Source organism: Enhydra lutris, unplaced genomic scaffold (assembly GCF_002288905.1).
Source record: "Enhydra lutris kenyoni isolate GAN:26980312 unplaced genomic scaffold, ASM228890v2 scaffoldscaffold3, whole genome shotgun sequence".
In the NCBI taxonomy this organism is placed as follows: domain Eukaryota; kingdom Metazoa; phylum Chordata; class Mammalia; order Carnivora; family Mustelidae; genus Enhydra; species Enhydra lutris.
In genome coordinates this window covers 40197278-40218426 of record NW_019154087.1, presented here as the reverse complement: position 1 = coordinate 40218426, position 21149 = coordinate 40197278, and the positions used below count along the sequence as shown (strand labels likewise).

The 21149-nt window shown below is 40.1% G+C and overlaps 2 protein-coding genes across 5 annotated transcripts in view; one reads left to right on the top strand and one right to left on the bottom strand.

Moving 5' to 3' along the window:
* Positions 1–21149, top strand: part of LOC111153353 (HECT and RLD domain containing E3 ubiquitin protein ligase 3) — a 120739-nt gene that overhangs the window by 87255 nt on the left and 12335 nt on the right. For all 4 annotated transcript variants that reach the window (XM_022512340.1, XM_022512366.1, XM_022512358.1 and 1 more), the window contains 4 exons: positions 697–840; positions 1767–1933; positions 4382–4448; positions 4940–5022. In XM_022512340.1, coding sequence (XP_022368048.1) covers positions 697–840; positions 1767–1933; positions 4382–4448; positions 4940–5022 — 461 coding nt within the window. The remainder of the gene's footprint in view (positions 1–696; positions 841–1766; positions 1934–4381; positions 4449–4939; positions 5023–21149) is intronic.
* On the bottom strand, positions 13798–14373 carry LOC111153376 (nucleosome assembly protein 1 like 5). Its single transcript, XM_022512372.1, has one exon. The coding sequence runs from the start codon at positions 14371–14373 to the stop codon at positions 13798–13800; it is 576 nt and encodes a 191-aa protein (XP_022368080.1).

The window sequence follows — 21149 nt, the reverse complement described above, 5'->3', positions numbered from 1 at the left end:
TGGTTATAGCCCCTTACAGAACCCAAGTCTACCTCCTTAGGATGTTCTCCTTCCTTCATATGCATCAGTTCCTTCAAGAGCCCCACTGAGAGAGATTTCTTCCGGAAAGTGTTCCTTTACTCAGTTTAATCATTGCTTTTCTCTATGCGCCAGAACATTTACCTCTCAATGTATTTGACTCTTGGAAAATAAAATATAGGGGTGCCTGGGTGGCTCAGTTGGTTAAGCATCTGCCTTTGGCTCAGGTCATGATCCCGGGGTCCTGGGATTGAGTCCCACATGGGGCTCCCTGCCCAGTGGGGAGTCTGCTTCTTCCTCTTCCCCCACCCACCCCTGCTCATGCCCTCTCTTTCTCTCAAATAAATAAAATCTTCAAGAAAAAAAAAAAGAAAAAAACTTATTCTCCAATTGATTATTTTGTTTGCCTTACTCCCCGAAATAGATGGTAAACTTTCCATGGACATATGGTAAACTTCTGACTTCCTTTGTATCCCTTGGAGTACTAGTAGAAATTCTGTGGGTCTGTAAGTGCTTTGTTAATAATCAGCAAGTACACCTTGCAGTTTTCATTGCATCAGTGTATTCTCTGTTATATATTTCTTCCTTTGTCCTGACTTTGGAGAGTTTGAAAAAAAAAAAAAAGATTAAACATCAAAGATTTCCCTGAAGTATTAATTTTACTTTCATTATTTTAAGGTAATCTTTGATGGTGAAGAAGCAGTGGATGCTGGTGGTGTCACAAAGGAGTTCTTTCTTTTACTGTTAAAAGAACTTTTGAATCCTATCTACGGAATGTTTACCTACTATCAGGATTCAAATCTTTTGTGGTTTTCAGATACGGTAAGTTAGTGATATTGCAGTTAAATGGAAGGATTGTGTTAGACTTTCTTTTTGTGGTCAGACCAGTCCCCTGACTTCTGACTTTATAAAGGGGAGCATAACAAAGATAATTCCAAGTCTGAATAATGTAGCTCATCTTCATTTTTAACTCATTGACAAGATCCCATGTATTTTGTCACCCCCCCCCCACCTCCCATTTCTCTTTCTGGTAGGTAAGATCCAGGTTTTGTTATTCTTTGAAGGGTAAAAATATGAACACTGTGATAAAGAAGTGAGTTTTATGACATGTGGAAAGTGATAGTCAGGTACGTCTTACTTTAATAATGTGGTATGTGTGTGAACACTTACACAAATACAGGCACACATGTTATTTTTGAAAATTCAGTAGGAGAGTTAAGCTTCAAATGGCATCTAATTTTAAGCAGACTGTAATTTAGTTCTTTTTTTCCAGTGGAGTTTTCTTCCTAGAGCTGCACTGTTCTAAAAAAGCAGCCATTAGCTGCATGTAGGTATTTAAATTTAAATTTTACTTAGTTAAAATTAAATAATATTGAAGATTTATTTCCAAAATTGTGCTAGCCACATGTCAGGTGCTCAGTTGTAGCTGCTACTGGGCTGGGGGATGATGGCACAGCATAGCATAGACTGTTCCCGTTAGTGCAGAAAGTCCTGTTGGACAGCCTTGCTCTAGAAGATTATATGCTCTTCTCTGTGTCGCTAGATGAGCCGTAACTGCTTGACTTCGTCTAGGTTATGGGTTTTGGTGGTATTGCAGGGTGTTTCTCTGGCTCAGAAGATAATTAAGAATTAATGAGGTCTTTATTTTATACGGAAGATATTCTGAGGTAAATGGCAGTGTTTTGAGGGCTGCAAGCAGTGCATTCCTTTTTTAAAATTTTTAACACATTTGCATACATACTGAAAAGTGTTTTGTAGAGCACAACTGGTTCCACTTGATTGGCATAACCTGTGGACTAGCCATCTACAACTCCACTGTGGTTGATCTCCATTTCCCGTTGGCTCTCTACAAGAAGTTACTGAACGTAAAGCCTGGCTTGGAAGACCTAAAGGAACTCTCACCCACTGAAGGAAGGTACGAAGCTGAAAGATGGGGAGCTTCTCTGGCTGCCTGTGGCACAGGGATTCAGGGTTGAAAATACCACATTATCAGACCATATGGCTAGACTCTTAACAATGTAGATGGGCTGCTACTCACTTGAGACATTGCCTTTAGCAGAGGGGGCAAAGGAAAAGGGAGGCTGTGGGTGCCCAGGGGTACAAAAAAATCTCACTCTTCCTTGTCCTGAACAAAAACAAGGAGTGGAGACTCTCATGGTCTGGAAATACAGAGGGAGAAAGTACTAAAAAGGGAGTATTTTAAAAAATTTTGATTGAGATATAATTCACATACCATACAATCCACCTACTTGAAGTCTACAATTCAATGACTTCTAGTATGTTCAGAGTTATGTAGCTATCACCACAATTTTAGAAGATTTTTATTGTCCGAAAATGAAACCTGGTACTCCTTAGTTGTCATTCCCAGTCCCCTCATCCGCAAGCCCTAGGCAACAACTGATCTCCTTTCTGTGTAGACTTGCCTAGTCTGTATATTTCATATAAATGGAATCATACAACACCTGGTCTTTTGTGTCTGGCTTCTTTGAGGCAGCATGTTTTCAGGGTTCATCTGTGTTGCAACATGTGTCAGTAATGAATTTCTCTTTGTTGCCAAATAATAATCCATTGAGCAGATATGGATGACACTGTGTTCATCCGTTCATTAGTTGTTCCCCTTTTCGGCTGGTGTGGATAATGCTACTGTGGACAATCTTGCACAGGTTTTTGTGTGGATGTAAGTCTTCATTCCTCTTGGGTGGATACCTAGGAGTGGGATGGCTGGGGCCATATGGTAGCTCTGGGTTTAGTTTTTTGAGGAACTGCCAGACTGTTTTCCAGAGTAGTGGAGCCATATTTTTATGTTATTCTCTTTCTGGCTCTGAAAACCCCTTTGATTCTGAGTTTTTCTGCCTTGATTTTAGGTGGCATCAGATATATAAAAAACACCATACCCTTGGATTTCTGTAAACAGTATAATCCTTTTGGCTTCAATAGGAAGCAGTAGCCCTTTTTATGGAGAAAGAGTACCAATATTAAGATGGAGATAGAGAAAGGGCCATTTCTGATGTCCCTTCTGGAAGGGAGAGCCACACCACCTGTGTAGGACACCAATACTGAAAAACCAGGAAGGATGGGAGGGGTGGGGACACAGAAGAGAGAATGTTTAGAAGGAATATTGGAAAACAGCAGATGAGACTCTGGCAGTGTTAATTTTCGGGGTGACTGAAGAAAGCCAGAGAGTGGTTGAAGTGTGTGTGATTCCCCTTTGCCAGCCTGGCTGAGGATATTTTTGAAGTAATGATTCTGGCTGGTTTAACCGGTAGTGGATTTAAATTCCATGCTAAGAGTTTTCTTCCTGGGAAACTCTTGATGAAACTGGACCCGGAGCTCACTGAAGAAGAAAGTGTGAATGAGGTCTGCTTACAAGAAGGTATTCTCTTGGGGGCGCCTGGGTGGCTCAGTGGGTTAAGCCTCTGCCATCAGCTCAGGTCAGGATCTCAGGGTCCTGGGATCGAGCCCCACATCAGCCTCTCTGCTCGGCGGGGAGCCTGCTTCCCTTCCTCTCTCTCTCTGCCTGCCTCTCTGCCTACTTGTGATCTCTGTCTGTCAAATAAATAAAATCTTAAAAAAAAAAAAAAAGAAGGTATTCTCTTGAAAGCTAGGATATGATCATTGTTGGTATAAACATATTCTTATTTTCAGAGTGCCTGTTTGTGTTCTTTAGTATGGCAGGCAATAGAGTATCTTTACCCTACAGAGCCCCTTGTATTAACAAGTCAGCCAGTTAAGATTCCTAAGTGGATAGAGGTGACTTTGTGGCTTTCTTATGATGGGAGGATTATTCTGATACATGTGGGTGAAGACATTCTGTAGGGCCACTGGAGTACCGTGTCCTCATATTTTGACTTCCAAGCAATACCACAGTTAAAAGAACACCAGTGTGTCAGATATAAATCTATCTGAACTTCTTCATAAATCTAGTAAGTCTTGGCAGTGGGAAGAGTATAATTAACAAATGTCTTACAAGTCTACTGCCATACTTTTTCCCCCCTTTTTAATATCTTATGTATTTATTTTAGAGCAGGGGTGAAGAGAGCAGGGGGAGGAGCAGAAGGAGAGGGAAAAGCAGATTCCATGCTAAGTGTGGAGACTGGTGTGGGCTTGATCTCATGACCCTGAGATCATGACCTGAGCCAAAACAAAGCGTTGGATACTGACCCAACTGAGCCACCCAGGTGCCCTTGTCATATTTCTTTTTAAGGTATAAACAATTTTCTGTCAGTCTGGATTTATGTTTATCCTAGAATCTTCTTTTAGATTTTCCTTACACGGATTCTGGATATATAACTAAAGTAGAAACATTATTACAATGTCTAACTTGCCTCTCTTTTCCTTTCTTTTCTCTCTATTCTGTGATTAGGAGTCTTCAAGAACTTTTAGATTACGCTGGGGAAGATATTGAGGAGACTTTCTGTCTCAATTTCACGGTAAGGATTTCCACAGTTTCCTTCTGATTTTGGCATTCCCTTTCATCATGCTCACAAGTCGTAATGAACATACAGTTGTTTTTCAAATCAAAGAATAAATTCAGGGAATTCTCTGAAGAAATTTTATTTTAGTTATAGTGTCTTGATTGTTAAAGGAGTTAAGTAAATTTCTTGAATAAATGAATGAATGATTCATCTGTGAACTTAACATTATGAAATATTAGTCCTCTTTACTTTTGATACATAGATTTCTAGAGTTCATATCATTTTCTCTTTGATTGCATTTATTGGCAGCTGCATGTCTTAAAACACAGGATATCTTGTAAGGTGGTAATGTTTTCTGAATCAGGTTCTCTTTTCCCAAGAATTTCCTATGTAAGAAGTAGTAATTAAGCTACATTTGTTCCTAAAGCTTCTCTCAATCATTTGGAGTCTAGAAAGATAGGTGGTAAACAGAATTGAAACATCTCTTTTTTCCTCCTTATATATAGATTTGTCGAGAAAGCTATGGAGTGGTTGAACAGAAGAAGCTGATACCTGGGGGAGACAAAGTAACTGTGTGCAAGGATAACAGGTTAGTCCTGACCCCAGACCCTTGCAGATGTTGCTACTTTATTTCTCTGCACTTATACTTTTAAGACCAAGATTGATGTTAAATCTTAATCCCTGCTGCAGAGGAGGGCAAGGGTAAGAGAGCAAGAATTTGTAGATTGTAATTAATTTTTCATATTAGAGGAAACACTAGGCCTAGATTCAGGAGATGACTGTTGCAGATCTAGAAAAATGGACAGACCTCTTCCTGCATCCTTGCACATTTTTAAAAAGACAACCTGAAGACTGTGAGGTCTAATGTAACATTCAGTAACCCTCTTTGTCATGTAAACCTTCCAGACTATGCAGGGAGCCTCAGCTTTGTGGAAAGTAAGTGCCCAACAAAAATGGCTTCAGATGATGGAATTACCTTGATTCTAGGAACCTAATAAAGAGGTTAGTTTTGTGTCAAGCAGATGTTTCAGTCAAGCCCTAATAAGAATCTCTTGGAGAAAAAAAAAAAAAAAAAAGAATCCCTTGGAGCTAAATGTATCGTCCTGTCTTTATCTGAATAACATTGGTACTTTGTTCACAGTAAATGATCTATTTATTTTTTCACATAAGAACAGGCTTATATATTCCTTATAGTCTGATGGTATTTTTTAGAGTGGGGAAATGTATGGTGGATCATAGAGTGGATTTTTGGCACAGAAGATTTCTCTTGTAGTTTTGATGATTGTTTTATCAAGTATATATGTACATATCTGCCTTTAGTTTTCAAAAGGTATCTGAGCTTTTGCATCAAGTTTCAGACAAGATAACGTGTGCATGATTTTGTGGAAGCTGACAAAGGGCTAGGCCTGTGGCCCAAGGAAGGGAACATTCAGAATGTCTTTATATGGTGGTGAGTCCTCAGAGAGCTCTGTGTGTTTGGTACACTGGGTCGAACAGTGACCCAGTGCAGGCGAAGGCCCTTTGTGATGTAGTCTGCACTTGAAGCAGTTCTTAGGACTTACAACTCTTTCTTATCTTTATAAAAGTATTTCCCTTAGAGTACTTTTTGTCTCTGCTTTTTTCCCTCTCTCTTTCTGGGTCTGAGTTTTTCTCTTCCTGTCTCTGCTTCTCCTTCCCTATCACTCTCACTGCCTCTCCTTATTCAATAGATATTTCTTTGAATCATCAGTTGAATTGACTGAATAGTTGGGAGATAACGTGTTCAGGAATACTGAGATAAAACACGGTCTTCTTAGGGTGTAAGCTGTTGTCATGTGCAACCGTACTTCAAAAGTGAAATAGACTGAATTGGGGGGGGTGAATCCGAAGAGTTCAGGGATAGCAGCTTGGACACGTAGACCCAGGAGGTCAGATATGGCATAGAGTTAGGTTGCGAAACCTACCTACCTGTTGGAAAACAGAAAGTAGTGACAGAGACCACAGTGAACAGTGAAAGCCTCTCCATAGAGTGATGGCTAAATCTTGGTTGTTATATCAGGGAGAGAACAGTGATTGAGTGTGTGTGTGGGGTGTGGGTACTGGTTGGGGGCTCTGCCAGGGGGAGCTTCATTTGGAGGACCCACACTCGTTTAGCCTTGGGGGTTACATTGTAGAAGTCTTTGGTAAATAGAGAATTTTAGACTTCATTCAGCAGGTAGTAAGAAGCCACTGTTTGTGAGCTCAGGAGTTATGGGATAGAAGTTGGTTCCTGGCAGACATTGTTTTCTTATCTTCTTTTCCTTCTCCACTGTTTATATCTGCTGCTGACTCCATCTGCTGCTGCACATTCATGGACAGTACTTAACCCCAAGTGGTGCTCGGAATCAGTGTGGAAGAGCATGCTTTTGTTTAAAAGGCGTGTTAGGGGAATGCTTGGGTGGCACAGTCAGCTGAGTGTCTGACTCTTGGTTTTGGCTTGGGTTGTGATCTCAGAGTCATGAGATCGAGCCCTGTGTTGGGCTCTGTGCTCAGCACAGAGTCTGCTCAAGTTTCTCTCTCCTCTTCTCATGTGTGTGGGGTGTGTGTGTGTATGTGTGTGTGCTTTCTCTCTCTCCCCAATAAATAAATAAATCTTTAAAAACATGTGGGCTCCTTTTCTCTTACTTTGCAGTTGTTGGCCACTAATTGACTTCGGGGCTGCTCCTACAACACATTTTCAGTAAGGATGTTCTGATGACACACAGTTTCCTTAAAAGAAAGGCAGCACTTAAATACAAGAGAATAAAGAGAAGGGAGCCCCCATCATTCTTTAACTTGTATTATGAAGCTCCTTTATTACCATGACTTCCAAAAAGTAGCTTCAAAAGTTTTCAAGTCTTTGTACAATAGAGAGTGTTGTAGTTTTAAAACTTGCCAGGCAGAGGGTAGCGGGCTCCCGTTTTGATTGCCAGCACTCTGTGTTTGAGATTAGCATGTGGAACAGCTTCTATCTTTGGTGAAGTTTATGTTTTGACTTTTCTGGGTCACTAGCACTCGTTGAGCACACAGTGAACTCATCCATGCTGTTTTCGGCACTGTTGTGCATGCCTTTGTACTTGTGACAGGAGGCAGACCTTATTTCTGTCACACAGTTATCTACTGGAGAAGCTTCTGAGAACCTCGTGTGGTTACTGCCACATTGTTTAGTATCACTGTCATGATGAAGGACGACTAGGAAGATATAAGTGAATCTCTCTTCTTTTTCTTTTATGCTGCAAAAGCAAAAATCTTATCAGCAAAGCTTACTGAGATCCTGGTAAGAAATGTTGCATACAACTGTGAAAGATGAATCATTGCAGCTCCTTTTCCCTTTTGTCTAGTATATGTCATAATCTTGTCACTGGGGGTGGGGGTCCTTTTTGGGTATTTCTTAGATGGGTCTAAGAAAACTAGATGAGAGGTGCCTGGGTGACTCCTTTGGTTAAGCGTTTTTCTTCAGCTCAGGTCATGATCCCAGGGTCCTGGGATTGAGTCCTGCATTGGGTCTGCTTCTTCCTCTCCCACTCTCCCTGTTTTTTTTTTTTTTTTTTAAGATTTTATTTATTTATTTGGCAGACAGAGATCACAAGTAGGCAGAGAGAGGGGGAAGCGGGCTCCTTGCTGAGCAGAGAGCCCGATGTGGGGCTCTATCCCAGGACCCTGGGACCATGACCTGAGCCTAAGGCAGAGGCTTAACCCACTGAGCCACTCAGGTGCCCCTTCCACTCCCCCTGTTTATGTTCCCTCTCTTTCTGTGTCTCCCTTTGTCAAATAAATAACTAAAATCTTTTTTTTTTTTTAAGAAAACTTGATGAAAGAAAGATAAGAATAATGCCTGCTGGATTTTAACTTGTAGGCAGTTGAATATACAGATACTGCTTAACAATAAGCAGCATCTTAACAGAAAGTTATTTGCTGAGTTAACAGTAAGGTATTTGCTGTCACCACTGCCCTAGAGGAAAATGCCAGAAAGATAGCAATTCTTTATCCATAATTTATTATATTTCATTTGGTCTTAAGATTGCATCCTATCCTTGAACAAGAGCTGCAGATAGTCAAATGAGTTACAAGCATCCAAGTAAAAGAACATCCATAGGTGATGGCTGGGGGCTGCATCATAGCCAGCTCTTGCCACAGCTGGTAATCACTTCTGAATAACGACTCCTCATGGTTAAGTACTTCTCATCCTCTCTAACATGGTGTTATTACTATTAATGAAAAATCCACGTGTCATTCTAGGTTTCCCCAAATTGACCTTAATTTAATGTAGTCAAATTAAATAAAATTGATGTGTTCTCCCATTTCTCCCATGTTAAGAAAGGGATGGAAAAACAGTAAAAAGATCACCCAGTGGGGCACCTCAGTGGCTCAGTGGTTTAAGCCACTGCCTTCTGTTCAGGTCATGATCTCAGGGTCTTGAGATGGAGCCCCACATCGGGCTCTCTGCTCAGCGGGGAGCCTGCTTCCCCCTCTCACTCTGCCTGCCTCTCTGCCTACTTGTGATCTCCCTTTCTGTCAAATAAATAAAATCTTAAAAAAAAAAAGAAGAAGAAAAGTACCTTAAAAAAGAAAAAAGATCATCCAGTAAGGAGTGCGAGGCTTAACGTAAGTGCTCCAAAGGGCACCCAGATTCCATAGTGAGAACCTGAGGAAAAAATCCTACATGACAGATACCTGGTTCCTTAAGATCTCCTGAAGTTAGGACTGCTGACAGACGTGAGTTGATGTCTTGAGATAATCTATTGGTATAATCTTTAAGATCTGTCTCGTATTTGCATTGGGCTGTTTTAGGATGGCAGATGACTAAAATGCCAGTCACATTTCTTGAGTGCTTACATTTGTCTAAGTACTTCACATGTAATCCTCCCCACTTTACAGATGCAGAAACTGGGCCACAGAGAGGCATAACTTACTTGTTCAGGGTGACATAGCTAGAAGTGTAGGATTCAAAGCCAGGCATTGGGAGTGAGATGAGAGCTTGTGCTCCGTGAAGGTCCGCACCTGCCCCTTCAAGGCTAAGACCAGGACTTGAGTCCCCTCCCCAACCCAGGAAGAGACATGACTTAGAAGTTTGCAGTTTTCCTTTCAGGCACGCTATGGGGTTTTTAAAAAACAAGATTGGCACAGTTAAAAATATACTGTGAATGTATAAAATTATATGTCTGAATTTTTAAACTTTGCTTGAGACAGCCCTTATATTTACCATGTTATTACAAAGCCCTCAGGGACACCCTTATTAATGACTACACAGTCTGCCATGTGGACGTGTGTGTTCTACTCTCTCGCTCCGGGGTATTTGGCTTCTAAGTTCTCTTTTGTTTCTCTCCCCTCTTCCTTTATTTTTAGTAAGACCTGTCAAGTATCTTTTGTCTAAAGCTTGCTTTGCCTTTAAAATTGCTTTTTAATAAGATCCCAAGGGTGAAATTGAATTAGTGTATGTCATTTTCAATTGGTTGATAGATGTTGTTGCTGAATTGATTTCACTAATGAATTATATATCAACTTGCATATTATCATCAGTGTATGAGAGTACTCATTTTACCTAATCCTTATAAGCACTAAGTATTCTCTTAAAGAAAACAAGTAATAAATTCTGTTGCACTTGTAAAATTTTGCATTTCTTACACACCTCGGCTACTTTGCATATTCTACACAGCTTTGGTGCATTTTTCTGTGAATTAGATAGAAATGGACAATATTGTGAATGTACTAAATGCCACTGAATTGTTCATTTAAATGGTTAATTTTATGTTCTGTGAATTTCTCTTCAATAAAAAGTGCTTGTGTACCTGTGTATGCATGTGCAAATGTGTCTGTGTCTGCCTTGAGTGTGAACTCTCAGGCAGGGAGAACTGCTGTGTCATGCTTTGGCAGTGAGCGTCGGGATGCGACACTTTCCTGTGTAATGCTCTCAGAGACCGAACTGATTGTGTAATGCATACTGCTCTTCTTCCCGCCAGTTATTTTGTACATTGCTGACAAATTTGAGCATCTAATGGATTAACACTGAGTGATAGTGTTTGACCCACCTTGAAGGCAGGGTATCCTGTTAGATGTTAACATGCAGGTTTTATGGCTGCCTGAGGAACAATCACATAAGCAGGGCAGGAAACAGAGGTAAAGATCAAGCCAGTTAGGAAACAGTGGAGACGGCCTGACATTGTGAAGGGCATCCATAAGCATCCCCGTGTCCTGGGAAATGTGGCCAACAGTGGTGTGATTGGTAGCTAGAAAACCCCACAGTTAAAGACTTGCCCTAAGTGGAAGGAAGATGGCTGGTCAGAGCACTCGGCTGGGAATGCCTGTGTTCCCAGACCTCACCGAGCCCTAGTGATGCCCTCTCAGGACATGTCTTTCTGCCCTAGACAGGGCTATAGTATTTCTTGTTTTTAAAGTAGTCTGTTGGTATCCTTTATGTCTTTCTGTATTGGGACTAAATGATTTTCATATGGTTTGTGGGAACTCTTTATTAAGACCACTAAACCCTTTGCCATTTGTTATTTATTGTAAATTATATTTCCAGTTGTTTGCTTTTGAAAATGTGGGGTGCTTGTGTTTAAATCTCTGTAATGTATTAATTTCTGTGTTGTCCTGTCTGTTGATTATTTCTTTTGGTCTTATATCACCAATCTCAGCCTTTCCCTATCCAGTAATTGATAAATACATAATGTACTCTCTTCACTTAAAGAAATTTCAGGTGGGGGGAGGTCTGTATTCTAAGGTAGAAATCTGAATTATTCCCATATTGCTAGTTTCCTTAGCTATTCTTACAGGGGGACATTAGATTAGTTATATCCAGTTTGGGTTTTGATTTGAAGTGTGATAAATTAAAGGTTAATTTGGGAAGAATTAACACTTTTGTGGTATTTAGTCTTACCATCCAAAGGCCTGTTTTAATTTCTGATTTTGTTTTTCCTTTTCACATAGATTACACATATTTTTTATTAGAGGTTTTTTAATATTTTGATTTCTTATTTCTATTGTCAAAGTCTTTCCATGTGTTTTGACCATTATTGGTACCTAGAAATAGTTAATGGTTTTTGTATATTTATCTGGCAACTGGTCAGATGCTCAGATTTATTCAATAATTTTCAGTTGATTCTCTTGGGTTTTCTATATATAATTATCTGCCTGCAAAAAAATGTTTCCCTAATAATTACACACCTTATTTGTTTTATTCATTTTTGCTTCTTTACTAGATAGACCTAGAAGGATATTAAAGGAGTCTCTTATTCCTAGAGATAAGAAATATTGAATTCTATTAGTTTTTGCTTCCATGAAGATAATCCTATGATTACGATAATCATTGACTTCTTATGTAATACGTTATTTTGATTTTCCCTTTTGGTTGCCTGGCCCCAATGATGATTAATAGTACATTAGGGTCTAACTCTGCTATTAGAGTAAGCAGCAGGTCGGCACTGCCGGCTGGTCCTTAAGGTGAAGCAGCATAATTTCACTTCTGCATAATTTTAACCCTTAAGAGAAATGGAAGAAAATGCGTCTGAGTTTTTAATTTTTAAGGGTGGGGTCTTTAATTTTAAATTCTTTTGCTTCATTCAGGATGCCCAGGTATAAACTTGAAGTAGCCTTTTTTTGGATATGCATAATATCACATTGAAAGTCTTTTATCTCTTCTGGGAGGAAATCAAAATCTGATTTTATACTGAGGAAACCAAAATGAGCTAGGTTATTGAATTTCCTGTTCCTAAATTAAAGATGACATTCTTCTCTGATGAGGAATCATAAACTTAAGAATATAATGATGTCCATCCCCCCTCTTTTGTACCTGGGAAGGGAAGGAGGATTGAATTTCCAATCAGTATCTTTGTTTCATGTAATAAAAAAATAATAAAATAATAGCTGAAATTTCTTGAGCACTGTGTGTCAGACACTATCCTGTACTTTGTGTATTAACTGACCTGTTCGCCATAATTGTGAGGAAGGGGCTGTTACTTTCCCTTTTATAGAAGGAGAAACTGAAACAGACCAACTGAATTGCCTAAGGTTCATTGCTTATAGGGACAGAGCTGGGATTTAATTGCAAGAAGGCAGAGTATTTGAGTCCTTTTGTTTTTTGAAAATACTGTTTTATTAACACTACAGTGGTAAACAACTTTATGTTTCTTTATAGATCACTGAGTCACACAAAATTCAAAACCCACAAAGAAGCTAAGAGTCTTTACATTTAATGTGTCCTTCCTGAAAATCCTTAACTGTATACCAGTCTGTCCTCAATCAGTACAATTTGAATATGCACCATTTTTTAATTTAATATGTCACATTTACATAGCAAAATAATGAAGGCACAGCTAATACAAGCAAACTTAAACCCTTCTACTTCTGAGCTGGGGGTGGGGACACACACTTGGATTGGTTCTTCAAGTATTTATTTTTTCCAAACATTAGCTTCATTGAAGAGTTCTGATAATTTTCACAGCTACATTCTAAAAGCTACATGACAAAGACGACTTCACAAGGATCAAACTACATAACACTGAATACATGCTTTACAGGATTTGCTACATTCTACATCTTTTCAAGTAAATTAATATTTCTAGAATGCTAGGTAAAGGGATTTAATACTTAAACATTTGTTTTTTGTTTGTTTTTACACCTTTGTAAATAGACACTACCAAGAAAACACATAAACATGAGACTGTAAATAACGAACACATATGTTGACAGTATTATACAGGTTATACACCCTCCTTCTCAGAACCATGTTGCTTGTCTAAACTCAAATATTCAGAACATTCTTTAGAATTTGAAGTGGCAGTCTTCCAGGCCTCATTAAACAGTACTGTCATGATCTCCATCACAGGCTTCCAGGATTCCATCACTCTTCTCCAAAGTGTAAAGCTGATAGGTTACAAAAGCAAAGTCTTAAAGATGAAATTCTTCTGGGTTCTGTTTTTTCTGCACTGGAAAATGTCCGGACTAAAGAAACTGAAGAGTTAAGCGTTGAGAACATGTTCAGTCTTGGTCTGGGTGTTCTGTGTGTAGTGTGATGACAGTGGAATGAATAGGTTTCAAAGTGACATTCTTTACTTCACATCTACTTGACACCCTTAATAACTCTCAATTGCAGTCCGTGCAGAAGAGATCATGAAAAAAATCATTTTTAATATAACTTGTTTTCTTCAACACATTTTGATATATTTATTGTGTTCAAAATGAAAAATTTGAAACGGGCTGGCCAGGATCTGATTGCTTCAATTTACTATAATTTTAGGTAGGAACACCAGAATTGATTTACATTGTATTTTGGTCCCAAACCTGAGCCTTATTAAGTCCACCAATATTGGGGGAAAAAAATAGTGATTTTGTTTTCGTCGTCATTCTCCTCCTCAATCTCTGCCCCCGCTTATTTCTTGGCGTCATGAGGCACTGCAGAGTGGGGACCCTCATCTTTGGCCGCCGCCGCCTCCGCAGCAGCCTCTGCCGCAGCTTCCTCCTCCTCCTCCTCCTCCTCCTCCCCCTCTTCCTCATCCTCGTACTCTTCCTCGTCATCGTCCTCCTCCTCCCCCTCCAAGGTCCATGCACACCCCTCCATCTCACCGGTGAGCTCCTGGATCTTGGCAAGTAGGGGCTTATAGATGTCGTTATACTTTTTTTCCAGAGCCTGAAATTCCTTATCAAATTTGGCTTCTATCTTATCGCATCGCTTCTGCAGCTTTTTGAGGGCCAGGACTCGGCATTTCACCGAATTAGGCAGGCTCTCGATAAAGTCATTTTTAGGCTTTGGTGCATTCTCCGCGGGGGTCTGGGGCTCCTCCACGGTCTGACCCGCCGCGCTGTCGGAGTCACCAGCCGCGCTGTCAGAGTCTCCCCCCTGCGCACCGCCTTCCGCCATTACCTCCTCTGCCGCCGCGGCCGCCTCCGCTGCCGCCGCTGCCGCCTGGCTTGGCTCCGCGGGCCCCTGGTTTTCCGAGTCAGCCATGATACGGGGAAGCTGCAGAGGTCTAGGGTGGCTCCCGCAGAGACCTGCACCCGAGCTGCACCAGAGAGATCTTGCGGATGCGGCAAGTGGCGGTGACGTCGGCCGCGGCAGTGACGTCGGCCGTGGCCCCGCCCTTTTCTCGCCAGCCCTTGACTGGCTCCCTGCAATCAGCTGACGGCCTTGCCCCCCACACTGCGCCAGCTTCCCCCTGTTGCTACCCTGCCATCTCCCTAGCACTGCAGCTGACGTCAAAACCGGTGTCTTGGATACCCTGCCCCCCATCCGCCCACATACCTGTCCATAAAGCTGGGCTGGGAATGGCAGCAGGTGTGCAAGGCCCCTTCTTAGGAACTGCTCGGATGGCCTCAGCCTTTTTCAGTTTGCTCCTCTAGCCCACTCCGGTCCTTCTGTACAGCGGTCAGTGCATCTGTCTTGGCCTTTGTCTGCATGACCCATGCAGGCGTTGGTCTGGTGTCGCTGCCTTACTCTTGTGGAGTCGGCTTTGTCACCTCTCCGATTCCTGCGAATTCCTTTCCAGAAAGCGAGGGCATGGGAGAGCTGGGTGCACATGTGTGGAGAGGGCCGCTTGTAGGTCCACATGCCCACTCAGCAGCCCTCGTTGGTCATTCCTTGGCTTAGCGGCATATGTATGCGGGCTAAGCTCTCTTAGCAAGAAGGACCTCAGAGCAGTTTTGGAGCCATTTGGATAGGAAATCTCAGGACCCTTGGTATTCTGGAGTATGTTTTAGAAGGTCCCTCAGAATCTTTGGCCTGTGGACAGGAATAAAGCTGGAGGCAGGCGGAAGAAAAGCAAGTCCTTCTAATGCCTGGGGTCCAGGGCAAGGGCCGTGTCTTCTCCATGTTAAAGCATGGAGCGCTGTTCACTGGGGACACAGAGACACTCCTGTGTGCTCACAGACATGGGCCTCCAAGGCACTCCACAGTTCAGCATCTGCTTTGTGGTCTTGCTGGTGATTTGTATCTGAGAACATTTAAAAAAGAAAGAAAAAGAAAAAGGTCTTAAAAAAAGAGAAATCTCCTCCTTTAATAGCAAAGTGAGTCCTCGTTTTATTTTACTTCCTTATCTTGCTTGTAAGACCCAATGATAGCTTCTTGAATAAGGATGAGGGCTTATATTTTAGGTATGGAAGAAGACATGATCCTTCCAGGGATTCCTTAGGAATGTTTTCAAATTCAGTGTTATTGATTCAAATGTTTGTCTTTCACTATATTGGGACTTGCTGAAGCTCTTCCATCAAGCATATGAATGTTAAGAAATTACTTCCCCAAGTACATTTGGTGTTATCTTATGGTTTTTAAGAATATTAAATTATCTAATAATATGTAAAGCACTTAGTGCTGACACATAGCAAGCACTTAATGTGTTTCAGTGTTTTTTTTTTTTTACAAACGACATTCATTAATATGCAAGAATAACCTGCAATAATATTCCCTTTTAAAAGGACATTTTAGTGCCCTTCCCCAAAGAAAGGAACCATTTACAAAATGCCTGATATATTCCAAATAGCAAACATTCTAGGTTTTTTTGTTTATGTATTTGTGATTCTTGTTTTCTATTTTACTTTCTTAATTCTGCTGCAGATAATTTACTTTCCCTTTTCTGTTACCATTTATAGCGACTGGGTTTTATTGTTAAGACTGGTATTTTAGTTTTAGCTCTGCCGGAATATAATGTGATAACACATCTCTATTTAGTTGGCTGACACTATACATATTCTAGATATCACCGATTGTTAGAAGGTGATCTCCCAAACTAAGAAGGCACGTTGAGATCAGAAAATGAAGCAGACTACTTCAAACAGTTGACACAGGGTTTTATACAGGGTGACTTACTGGTAGGGGGATCAGGCAGAGGACAAGCCATGGTAGTTGCAGAGTTACTCTCCACAAAATCCAGACCTTCGTGCCCAGATTCTGGAGTGAGGAGATGCACAGAAGGGCACTGTGGTGAGACTGAAGGGTTTACATACACCTCAAAGGGCTTGCAGGCAACTAAGTGCTAGCTAAGCTTTAATTTGATCTTGTGATACTAGCAGTGCATTAGGAAGGGGAAAGACCATTTTACCTCTAACAGATTCATGGGAGGCCAAAGCAGGCCTCCCCAGTCTGGGCCTTGGTGGGGAATTCTAGGGTATATATATATTAATTTCCAAGGGCCCTAAAACATGTAGCACCAAGAGTGGTCACAGCAAACATGAACAGATGGAGGGCCGAAGATGGAGTCCGTCTTGTTAGCACTCCTAGCCTGTCTATTCCATTTATCATCTCTTGATGGTTGCAGGTACCTTGAGGTTAGGAATGTTTTTGACATTTTAAAGATAAGGAACTTAGAAGCAGAAAAATAAAGCGAAATAAATATTTTGTTACCATATGTATTACTTGATTGGCAGAATCAGAGGCAGAAATGGGGCTTTCTAATGCCTATAGTGTAGAGGTTGTGACAGCCCAAATTTTAATAAAATCCATTTGACATATTTGACTTGCTTGAAACAAATAGGATGCGTTCATCTTTCAGGATGTTTATGTTGCTGTCTTTAAAAAACTTAAAATTTAGTGTTAAGCAGGCTACTTTTTTCAAATGTTCTGTTCTTTTGAGATATAATTCACAATATAATAGATATATTTTTTGTATAATAAAAAGATAATTTAATTGTATTAATTGATGTGTAATAAAATTCACTTTGCTTTGGCAAATACAGTGATGTAAACACTACACTAATTGAGATGTAGAACAGTAACATCATCCCAAAAAACACCTTCATAGGCCTTCCCTTACAGTCCAGCCCTGGTGATCACGGGCCCATCTCTAAAATTTTTTTTTTCCAGAATGTCCAGAAACGGAAGCGTATATGTGTAGAGTTTTGAGTCTGGCCTTTTTCACATGGCATAATGCATTTGAGATTCATCCATGATGTTGTGTACACTAGTAGTTTGTTCCTTTTCATTACTGAGTAATATTCCCCTTTAGTTGTTTCTCATTTTTTGTGATTACCAAAAAATGCTACAGTGAATATAAGTTTTTATTTCTCCTGGTTATGTACCTAGAAGTAGACCTGTTTGGTCATATGGTAAATGTATATTTAACTTTTTAAGAAAGTTCCACAGTTTTCCAAAGTGACTATACCATTTTGCTTTCACACCACAGGGTATGAGTTAAATTACTCTACATTGTCAACAGCATTTGGTATCATTGGGCTTCTCCCCTCACCCCTCCAATCTAATAGGTGTGTGTGGTAACCTTAATGGCTAATGATGTAGAGTATCTGCCAATGTATGTATGTGTCATTCATAGATGTTCTTTGATGCAGTGTCAGTTGATATCTTTTGCCCACTTTCTGAGTTTTTTTGTTTTCTTATTTTTAATTGGTTTTATATATTCTAGATATAAGTCCTTGTGAAATACTTTCTTCTAGTCTATGGCTGTCTTTTTCTTAAAAAAACAGAAATTTAAAATTTTGATAATTTTTTTTTCTTTTATGGATTGGGTTTTTGGTGTCATGTTTAAGAGATCTTTGCTAAATCCAAGACCGTAAAGATTTGTTCCTATGTTTTCTTTCTTTCTTTTTTTTTTAATAGATTTTATTTATTTGACAGAAGGAGAGAGAGAGAGCACGCACACAAGTAGAGTGGTGGGCAGAGGGAGAGGGAGAAGCAGGCTCTCTGCTGAGCAGGGAGCCCGATGCAGGGCTTGATCCCAGGATCCTTGGGATCATGACCTGAGGCAGCCCTTTAGTGGACTGAGCCACACAGGCATCCCTCTTTCTTTTATTTTTTGTTTAAATTCAGTTAATTAACATATAATGTATTAGAAGTTTCAGAGGTAGGCTTCAGTGATTCATCATTGCATATAACACCCAGTGCTCTTTATATCACATGCCCTACTTAATGCCCATCAATCTGTTACCCCATCCCCCCACCTCCCTTCCCTCCAGCAACCCTCAGTTTGTTTCCTATGATTAAGAGTCTCTTATGGTTTGTCTCCCTGTCTGATTTCAGCTTATTTTATTTTTCCCTCCCTTCCTCTGTGCTCTTCTGTTTTGTTTCTTAAATTCCACGTATGAGTGAAATCATATGATAATTGGCATCCTCTGATTGACTTATTTTGGTTAGCATAACACCCCTAGTTCCATCCACATTGTTGTAAATGGCAAGATTTCATTTTCTTGATGGCTGAGTAGTATTCCATTGTGTGTGTGTGTGTGTATCCCACATCTTCTTAATCTATCCATCTGTTGATGGACACATGAGCTCTTTCCATAGTTTGGCTATTGTGAACATTGCTGCTATAAACATTGGGGTGCAGGTGTGTCTTTGGATCACTATATTTGTATCTTTGGGGTATATGCCTTGTACTGCAATTACTGGGTCATAGGGTAGCTCTATTTTGAACTTTTAGAGGAACTGCTATACTGTTTTACAGAGTGGCTGCAACACCACTGCATTCCTACCAGCAGTGTAAGAGGTTTCCCCTTTCCAACATTTGTTGTTTCTGGTGTTGTTAATTTTAGCCATTCTGAGTGGCGTGTGGTGGCATCTTGTTGTGGTTTTATTTTGTATTTCCCTGGTGATGCTGAGTTGTGTTGAGCATTTTTTCTGTTGGCTATTTGGATGTTTTCTTTGAAGAAATGTCTGTTCATGTCTTCTGCCCATTTCTTGATTGGATTATTTGTTCTTTGGGTGTTGAGTTTGATAAGTTCTCTACAGATTTTGGATACTAACCCTTTATCTGAGCAAACACTTGCAAAAATTGTCTCCCGTTCTGTCAGTTGTCTTTTGGTCTTGTCAACTGTTTCTTTTGCTTTGCTGTGCAAAAGCTTTTTATCTTGAGAAGTCCCAGTGCCTCATTTTGCCTTTGTTTTCCTTGCCTTTGGAGACATGTCTAGACAGAAGCTGCTGTAGCCAAGGTCACAGAGGTTGCTTCCTGTGTTCTCTTCTAGGATTTTATTGGTTTCCTATATCACATTTAGGTCTTTCATCCATTTTGAATTTACTTTTGTATATGGTATAAGAAAATGATTCATTTCATCCTTCTGCATGTGGCTGTCCAATTTTCCCAATACAATTTGTTGAAGAGACTGTTTTCCATTGGATATTCCTTCCTGCTTTGTTGAAGATTTTTGGACCATAGAGTTGAGGGTCCATTTCTGGGCTCTCTATTCTGTTCTATTGATCTATGTGTCTGTTTTTGTGCCAGTATCATACTGTCTTGATGATTACAGCTTTGTAATAGAGCTTGAAGTCTGGTGTTGTGATGCCACCAGCTTTGGTTTTTTTCTTCTTCAACATTCCTTTGGCTATTCCAGGTCTTTTCTGGTTCCATGCAAATTCTAGGATTATTTGTTCCAGCTCTAAGAAAAATATTGATGGCATTTTGAAGGGATTGCATTGATCCTATAGATTGTTCTGGGAAGCATAGACATTTTCACAATATTTGTTCTTCTAATCCATGAGCATGGAACATTTTTCCATTTCTTTGTATCTTTCTCGGTTTCTTTCATGAGTGTTTTATAGTTTTCAGAATAGAGATTCTTTGCCTCTTTGGTTAGGTTTATTTCTGGGTATCTTACGCTTTTTGGTGCAACTATAAAATGGGGTCAATTCCTTAATTTCGCTTTCTTCTGTCTCATTGTTAGTGTATAAAAATGCAACTGATTTCTGTGCATTGATTTGGTATCCTACCACTTTGCTGAATTCCTGTATGAGTTGTAGCAATTTTGGGATGGTGTCTTTTGGGTTTTCCACATAGAGATCAGGTCATCTGTGAAGAATGACAGTTTGAATTCTTTGCCAATTTGAATGGCTTTTATTTCTTTTTGTTGTCTGATTGCTGAGGCTAGGACTTCTAGTACTACGTTGAACAACAGTAGTGATAGTGGACATTCCTGCCATGTTCCTGACCTTAGGGGAAAAGCTCTCAGTTTTTCCCTGTTGAGAATGATTTTCACTGTGGGCTTTTCATATATGGCTTTTATGATACTGAGGGTATGTTCCTTCTTTCCCTATGCTGTGCAGAATTTTAATCAAGAAAGGGTACTGTACTTTGTCAAATGCTTTTTCTGCATCTATTGAGAGGATCATATGGTTCTTGTCCTTTCTTTTATTAATGTGATATATCACATTGATTGATTTGTGAAGGTTGACTTCCCTTGCAGCCCAGGAATAAATCTGACTTGGTCGTGGTGAATAATCCTTTTAATGTGCTGTTGGATCCTATTGGCTAGTATCTTGGTGAGAATTTTTACATCCATGTTCATCAGGGATATTGCTCTATAATTCTCCTTTTTGGTGGGGTCTTTGTCTGGTTTTGGGAGGAAGGTAATGCTGGCCTCATAGAAAGAGTTTGGAAGTTTTCTTTCCATTTCTATTTTTTGAAACAGCTTCAGAGAATAGGTACTAATTTTTCTTTAAATGTTTGGTAGAATTCCCCTTGGAAGCCACCTGGCCCTGGACTCTTGTTTGTTGGGAGATTTTTGATTACTGCTTCAATTTCTTTGCTGGTTATGCAATTGTTCAGGTTTTCTGTTTCTGCCTGTTTCAGTTTGGTAGGACTGCATCCATTTCTTTCAGATTGCCTAATTTGTTGGCATACAGTTGCTCATAATATGTTCTTAAAATTGTTGGTATTTCTTTGGTGTTGGTTGTGATCGCTCCTCTTTCATTCATGATTTTATTTATTTGCGTCTTTTCTCTTTTCTTTTTGATAAATCTGGCCAAGGGTTTATCGATCTTATTGGTTCTTTCAAAGAACTAGCTCC